Genomic DNA, 8,946 nt, shown 5'->3' on the forward strand with positions numbered 1-8,946 from the left:
TCGCTATAAATTGACACACTGCAGACATCGTAGTGATTTGACTGAAACATTGTTAAAGCTACGTTAAAAAGCCAAATCACATATTCACACACACAAACGAAATAGTTGATGAGTTATACGGACGATATTCAATTTAATCAAAGATAGATATTTATATATGTATATATATCGCAGAAGATGAGGTAAAGGGCTCTTAAATGAAAATATTTCAAATACTCAATGGGCGCATTTAATATTTTAACGTAGAATAGTCACACGTATTAACAGATTACATTATCTTTTAAACTTAACGGTTGAAATATCTTCTTGCATACAATCTGACACCGGGAACCGCTTACTAAATACAATATGATTATTATACTTATGCCTTGGAGGATCAGGTTCAAGATATGGCTGACAGCAGCCCAGTTTAATCAAGACCTTTTCAATAGTACAAAAGTAGGTTAACTCATCTGTATTCATATGAACAGAAAAAATATCGTTTGCAGAGTGTGTAAAGGATGTTACATCACAATCCAGGCTGTAAAATGCCACATATGTTCAGGAATCCTAAACCCACCCATCCATACTCTCTCTCTCTCTCTCTCTCTCTCTCTCTCTCTCTCACGCACACAAAAGCATACACAAACACACACACACCAACATAAAAAAACACACACGTACACATGCACGCAAGGCACGTGAAGCTCAGATGAACACAAATTAGGGTAAAATCCTTAAACTGCGAAGTCAAATCTTTGATACAATTCTAAGATATAATTCTAACTTTATGAAAAGAAAATACAAAAATGTTTGCACCATTAGCATCACAATAGGACTATAGCTCCAAACGTTTTCCTCTATCAGTTATCTTTTACAACATGCATGATAACACCTGTTGATTAGTCCATATGATACATCTGGTGTTCGCATTAGTTCCCTATCACAACATAAATGGGAACATTTATGTACTATTTTAGGATCAATCTTTCGGTGCATATTGTTTTCAAAAGAAATGATGTCAGTCAGTTTGACAATAAAAAATTTAAACTTCAGAATTGAAGGCTTAGAGGTGAAATTAATCGATTGGTTTATATTAATGCTCACATGTATGTACATACATAAGTATGTATGTATGTATGTATGTATGTATGTATGTATGTATGTATGTATTTTTTACAAGGACAATGTCTGTGGGATAAAAACATCGAAATTTGTAATGATCGTAAACGCCTACCTCAATAACATTAAAGATCTTACGCAGTCTACAATCTTAATATATTAAAATGAATTGTATAGCGATGTACACAGTTTATCTATCTAATATCTTGACTATATTTATCATTACAATTATACAGGTGTTCGTGGGTTCCATCCTAGGCCGAGTCGTACCAAAGACTTATACAAATGGTACTATCAGCTGCCTCGCTTGGCGCTCAGCATTAAGAGGTTAGTGTTAGGACTGTTCGGCCTGGTGTCAGAATAATATGAATGGGTTGGACATCATGCTACATGTCTGTGGCATGATGCCCCATTTCTAGATAACACTATAAACTGCCACGCTGCGGATATCGTAGCGATATGACTGAAAAAATTGTTAAAGCTACGTTAAAAATCCAAATCACGCACACACACACACACACACACACACACACACACACACACATTATAACTTAAATCTATGAATCTATATTACACAAATACAGACACAATCATGTACCATGAGTTACAAAATATAGATAAACATAACAGTATATATGAATGTTCATTTTGTTTTCAAAAGCAATGTCTGTGGGATAAAAACATTAGATAGTTTCCGTCTTGCAGATTCTGCGACAGAGAGGATCCAATTCTTCTAGCACCAATTTATCAGTGCTGCAGGTACGTATACAAGTGTAAAAGATCCAGCAAAATTCAACCGTATTTGCAGAAATGTCTGTTGGAAAATTGTTATCTACCAGTACTGTTAAGGCTATAAACTTGTTTCAGCTTAACACAAAGATGAACCAGAATAATGTCCCCTTAGAGCTTTCTTGCCATTGAGTGTCAGTTATTCCTCTTAAATTATACAATAAGATGGAACATTCTCACTGAAACAAATGTCCTAGATTATATGTTTAGAAGTATATTTATCCTCATCTCAAGAAAGCCCTAGGTTATGTGTCTAGTAGTAATTCCAAACAGGATATTGCTCACCTCAAGAAAGTCATCGACTATGCACCCAGCAATATTTTCAAAAGACAAAGTCTTTGACTATGCATCAATAAGTATTTTCAAAGAGCAAAATTATTGACTTTGCGTCAAGAAATATTATACAATCCGTACGAGATTTCCTTGCCTGTTGGTATTTTACTATTATAAGCAAGCCGTTATCAATTATCACTGTGAGACTATTCAGAACCACGATTCCTCTAGTTATGTATAAAATTATTTTCAATAAAAAAGGAAACAAATTGTGAGATATATTAATTACAATTTAATAGAGCTATAAATTTATTAAATATTTAGAACAAGCAAGTAAATTCTTAAGCTCAAAAAGATTTAAAACATTTGACATGTTTCATTGTTACAGCTAAACAAGAAATACACAAATACATAGCAGATTTATTGTGTGAAATTCGGAATAAAAAGTAACAACGGTGTAGCTTAAAAATTTATTTCAAAGTTGTATAAAGTTTCTCGTACTATTTGAAAGTTATATTATTAATTTTATTTATGGCACCACTGTCGATAATTGTAACAAAACGTAATAAATGGATACAATACGAGTCCGATATTAGTCTGGTTAAGCAAAGAATTGCCTTTATGCCTAGTTTCAAGCTTTTATCTTTTTTAAGGCTGTTATAAAAGTTAGGATTTTACCTCCTCTTTGCTGTTTGCAACTGAATATTACAAGCTATTACCTAACGTAGTGTGTCGAAGAGAGTTAAGTGATGTTTCTTTCCCAAATATAAAATTCAAAAGAGAGGTTCCGTTCGTGGACGATGTATCAGGGCAGTAGAAAATTATTTTTCTTCATCTTCTCCATATCCATTATCCGTTTTTATGAAGGGGTGGGGGTGATTAGTGGTTAGCAACCGAATGCGTTCTACCACTGGATCAAACAGAGTCGGCGATGGTGGTGTGTTCCTCAGCATTGGTACTTTCCCCTAATAACATCTGCACCAAAAGAAGCTACATATGTTGGTATGCCGTATAATATGACTGTGTTGGCACATTTCGGAAAGGCATTGACCTTTGGAAGTAAGCAAAGACATAAACAAAATTTCTTTACACTGGTCTACAGCCGAAATGCTTTCGAAATAACTGTAGTCAAACTTTACTAATTCTGGGTCACTGATAATAGAAATGATGCTTAAAATTGTTGATTGGCTATAGTGTTAAATATATGATACTGCCTTGGTATATACGACCTTTGATTTGAGAATAGCTGAGTGTAAGTGAGTTATAAAGGGAAGGGATCTCAATTAAACCCAGAAATGACAAAAGTACATCTTTGACTTTATCTATGAATAAGTTCGTGACTGGGTTTAGAAAGTTCTTGAATTTTAGGCCAAACAATTAATGATGCAATCTGAAGCTGATATTGCGTCATACATGATATTACTCGCATGATGTTGTTCCTAGAAGTCATGAGTGATGTAATCATAACTGAGCTTACGCCATTCTGCTAAACAAATTACCATATGTCAGCTTTAAGAAATCATACAGTGTCGTGCTCTCTTATTTGTCAGTGTTTGATTTTACAAAGAGGCACAGTTCTGCTTAGTCAAAGCGAGCAGAGATGCATCGTACAGAAATGAAGATAACTTTTACTATGTGTGTGGTGAAGTGACTATTGCATCACAAAAGTGTAGTATAATCACTATGGCTAAGAAAGCCTACCACCTTTACTATGGATGCAAAATTCGAGATTAGGGCAAGAGGTGGGCCCCACACATATGCTGCAACCTTTGTGCAACACATATTTGCCAGTGGATGAACAGGAAAAGGAAATATACACTTTTTGCAGTGACGATGACTTGGAGAGAGCCAACAGATCATATCAGCAATTGTTACTTATGCATGATGCTTCCAGCTAGGAAAGGTATGTCAAAGAAGATAAAGAGGACTGTGCATTATCCAAACATTCAATCAGCTACGTAGAAGGACTGCCGGTTTCGGATGCACCAGAATCATTCTCACTTAAGTCAGATGAGGAAGAGGGAGAGGATGAAACTTCTAGTCCTGAACCATCAATATCACATGACATATATTTTCTCACATCCTCCTAGTCTGAACCACACCTCATGACACAGGTTGAACTGAATGACCTTGTCAGAGATGTGGAAATATCCGAGAGTAAGGCTGACTGTTGGGCTCCACAGCAGTGGAATCTTTTGGCAGGTGATATTAGAATTTCCATGTTCCGTGACCGTCAAAAGGATATTTTCCCATGCTTCTTCATAGAAGGTGATCGTGTATACTGCAACAACATCAATGGCAGCCCTCAACATCGTTCATGATCCAGATTAATTGAGACTGTTCACTGATTCATAAAAAGACAAGTCTTAAATCAGTTTTGCTGCATAATGGCAATGTCTTGCCCTCAATTCCGGTTGGTCATGCAGTCCATATGAAGGAAACCTATGAAAACATTAAAACCACTTCTGAGGTGCATAAACTATGACCATAATCAGTGGCAGCTCTGAGACGATTTGAAAGTCCTAGCTCTTTTGCTTGGTCTGCAGACTGGATACACAACGTACTGATGTTTTCTCTGAGAATGGGGTGGTCGTGCAAGAGATTCCCACTACATCAAGAGAGAATGGCCATTCCAAGACTAACTGGAGCCTGGGAGGAAAATGTTCAGCATCTACCACTTGTTGAATCAAGGAAGAGTTTGTGACTACCCTTGCACATCAAGCTTGGTCTGATTAAGAACTTTTTTCAAAGAGAAGGACAAAATGCAAGCAGCTTTCAATTACCGCCGTGAAATATTTCCACCGTTAAGTGAAGCTACGATAAAGGAAGTTGTCTTTGTTGGTCTTCCGATTATTGAACTTCTTCGAGATGATGCATTTGACCGTGCACTGCGTGGAAAGGAAAGACGCCAAGGAAGGTCTTACAGTTAGTGCCAACACATGTTATTGGAAACAACAAGGCAGACAACTACAGGAAAACCTCCTCAAGGCATACAAAAGCTGCCTAGATTGCAACACGTCACTAAAGATACATTTTATTTGCGCTCTAATTTAGATATTTTTCTACCAAACTGCGGAGCAGTGAGCGATGAGAAATATATATATATAAACACATTAAAGGACATAGGCTTACAATTTGTTATTACAACTCTGCTATCTACACAATATACATAGACGTAAAATTTAAAAACTTAAATATCTTGGAAGCAGTAGCCAATAAGCTATATGTTTAATTGTCAGTTCAGCATATCAAAATTCATAATAAATATCACATTTTATCTCTGAATCAGACGACTTTTAAAAAATTGTTGACCACTGTTATCTAATTGTGGATCAAGAACTGAATATGTAAATCGTTGGAAGTTCATAACATTTTACAAAGGATACAAATATGCACCTGTGGACTATCATATTATATCCAAGAAAAATGAGGAAAACCAAAACATGCATAAATCAGAGCTTGAACACTTATTTTTATGAATAAACTATTCTGCATCAGTTTTGCCACAATGTTCACCACACTTGTATCGTCATCATCACTATCATAGTCGTGAATGTCTTAATAGTCGTTGATGGGGGTCATCATCTCTAGTATTGTCAGTTTCGTAATCGTCACTTGTCATTGTTATCTACATGCGCTATTAAACTCTATACTAGTATTATTACTACTGCTGCTACTACTACTACAACTACAACTCCTACTACTACTATCATTGCTAATACTACCACTTCTACGATAATAACTGTAGATCATAATTGTTATTAATTATCGCTTTCAGCATTAGAAAACACTTGTACAAGGGTCTACTGAAGTACTCAGCGAACTTAACAGAGGTTTTTTACGATGCAACCAAAGACGATCCACTTTACCCGCTGTTGTTGCCAAGGGACATAACCGCCATGCATCAAAGATTAAACACCATAATCGCTCTCGTACAGATCTGTTTGAAGAAATACGGAGAAACTGGAGTATTTCTATAGGGGAAGTCTTAATTTTATGACGCGTCATTGAAACGCGTCAAGTGAGATGCTCACTTAAATATGCATGAAAATATATCAACCAATTTTGTTTTATGCTTGTAATCAATTATAAATTATTATTTTGGTTACCTGTTGTTGTTATATATATATATATATATATATATATATATATATATATATATATATATATATATATATATATATATATATATATATATATATATATATATATATATAACAGTGCTACAATATGAACAGCTTGAATCCAGTTATAGCATACACTGTCACGTTTTATCTTTGTACTACTCTGACATTGATGTTTCTTTGCAGGGAAATGAATACATGTAGAAAGTGCCTTTGACTAAATTATCATGTGCATTGCTGCTTTTCTTTATGCATTGCACCTGTAGTGTAGCTTATAAAATTCAAATAAATATATACTAGATTCCTTCTTTTATGTCCTTACGCTTGTTTTTCCATTGTCATTTAATTGATCTGATATTGAGGGTAATATATGTTACACATCTGAATTATATTTTTATTAGTGTAATCGTTGTTTACCATTTAGCTTTGATATATGTGCATGAATCAAGAACGAGATCATATTGCATTCAGTATGCTCCTTGCTGGAAACATACATTTATAAAGAGCAAATTAATAAACCCAAAGGTCAAGAAGTGTTGAAATGTGGATGATGCCTTTCATATAGCAGTGTGTGTAAAATGTGCAATATTTGCAAACCAATCGTTACCGTTACCCCTCCTCCCGGTAGAAGAGAGTTGATATTTTCGTCTTAATCGTTGGTAAAACTGAATATCTCATATATCATCTTATATTAATTTTCACGGACAATTTATGAAGGAATTATTTGGAGAAGGATATTTTAGCTGAATCAACTGAATGTGAAATATTAATAAGTTGTTTTTGCGTGCACTCCTTTGCGTCTGCTTCGTCTACAAGTATACATATTTGTAAACATAATTATATGACCAAATTGCTACATAAGCTGGAACACAATATAACAACTTCTATAGATCAAACCGAAAGCATTAGTAGACTTTGCATTGTGTCACTGACTAGCAGAAAATAGAAGGACTTAATCTGCCATCGTTGGATTTACGAGCTTTCTTCATATGCGGCTATTTTCGTTTGATCACGTCACAGTAGGGCGTCGGTGCTCAGCTGACTTCATGTTGTTGAGTGCAATGCAGAGATCACATGAATCAGGGAATGAGACTCTCTGGGAACTCGGCAGTATCAGAAAACAAGAACCGTGTTCCTGTGGAGGTTAGATTTCTGGTTAGGGTTAACCATGTCTCGTCGGAGGGGTTGAATCGATTAAGGCGCACAGTCAATTATGATAACTGATCTTGGTGTCTGACGAAATACTTGGATGGAAGTAAATGTTATAATTATCTTGTTTGATTTTGTGGATCCTTTGAAAAGATCAATGACGTATTCTTTATGCAAATTTCTTTGAAATCATCAAGTGCAGTATTACGTTTTTTTTTTATTCTCATGGTGTTTGCCTTGTCAGATGGCGATCCATGATAATTATTAAGTAATCTAGGAGGAGCACTTTTGTGCAGTATCAAGACTCCGAAGTGACCAAAATAATGTGTAATTGTTAAATTTGCATTTCGGATGCATGTAGTCATCGTGTTTCAATTCGACAGTCACAAGTCATTACAGGATTTCTTTTGGTTTCGCCTGCAAAGTAACATATTACATTCTGAAAGTTTACTCCTCCTGGAGTATTTGTTTCGTCAAGATCTAAGATGTGACATTGCAGGGCCTATTTACCTGATTTGTACTCGACGATGTGTATTAGCAACCATTTCTTATGCAATCGTCAGTTTTCTCTTTAGCAGTGTTTAGGACGACCAGTGGGTTGTAATTTTTTGTGGACATGATATGTCAGAGGTTCACAGGAAGCTGACATTGTGCCACGATTTGTGGTGAGAATATGTTTGACATCTAGTGAATGTTAACTCTACATATGCATTTCTCGTCGCAGTTGATGGACTGTACGCTCTTGTGTGATCGATTTCAGGTAATCTGCTCAGTGCAAGAACAGCTTGATGCTTGAATTGTGACAGCGGTGTTGGGCTGTTCTTTTGCAACAGTTTATATAGGCAAGATGTCATACAACTGGTAAGGTGTTTCTATAACTCGTTTCAAATGCCTTCATATTCGGAATATAAATTTAATGGACAGCAATCAGCTCGCTTTTGCGGATAATGGTTTCAGTACTTTCACATTTGCTTAATAGAGTTTATGATACCGAATGAGTATCGTCACTTCTGTGCTAAGTCTTCTAACTCCCAAACGCATAATATGTGAATTATATAAATAGTTAAGATTATGTTATTGATCATGTCTTTTCAGTAGAGACTACTATAAAGGGCGTATACTATCTCTATGTAAAAATATATTGGCAGCAGATATGTGTATATGCAAACAAGAAGGAGCTGTTCTTTTATTCTTTTAGTGAAAGTATATATTAGGTACCGCAGAACATACACATACTATGACTTAATTGACCAGTGCAAACGTAATCATTCTAATTAATTAGCATACTGTATTTGAAACATGATTGAACAGTGTTGATGAGATTGTAAGTGAGTGTGTATATTATGTATCCAGTTCTAACATCTGTCACTTAGCTTCCCGTGTGAATGCGGACAACAAGACGATTTAGATGTTTCCAGCGACACTAATTGTCAGTGATCCATAGTTATCTGTGCATGTTAGGGTCTGCCTGGTCTATAACAATACGATAGCTCTCATTCACATGCAACGT

At 35.5% G+C, this 8,946-nt stretch overlaps 1 protein-coding gene across 1 annotated transcript in view; it reads left to right on the top strand.

The window, feature by feature from the left end:
- The window catches only part of LOC149800023 (glycosaminoglycan xylosylkinase-like), a 49,956-nt gene extending 43,669 nt beyond the window's left edge, over positions 1 to 6,287 (top strand). The window contains exons 7-8 of the mRNA XM_089957173.1: positions 1,807 to 1,860; positions 5,942 to 6,287. Coding sequence (XP_089813299.1) covers positions 1,807 to 1,860; positions 5,942 to 6,143 — 256 coding nt within the window. The 3' untranslated portion in view covers positions 6,144 to 6,287. The remainder of the gene's footprint in view (positions 1 to 1,806; positions 1,861 to 5,941) is intronic.
- The last annotated feature ends 2,659 nt before the right edge of the window (positions 6,288 to 8,946 follow it).

Source organism: Sinohyriopsis cumingii, chromosome 5 (genome assembly GCF_028554795.1).
Source record: "Sinohyriopsis cumingii isolate HCF-2022 chromosome 5, ASM2855479v2, whole genome shotgun sequence".
In the NCBI taxonomy this organism is placed as follows: domain Eukaryota; kingdom Metazoa; phylum Mollusca; class Bivalvia; order Unionida; family Unionidae; genus Sinohyriopsis; species Sinohyriopsis cumingii.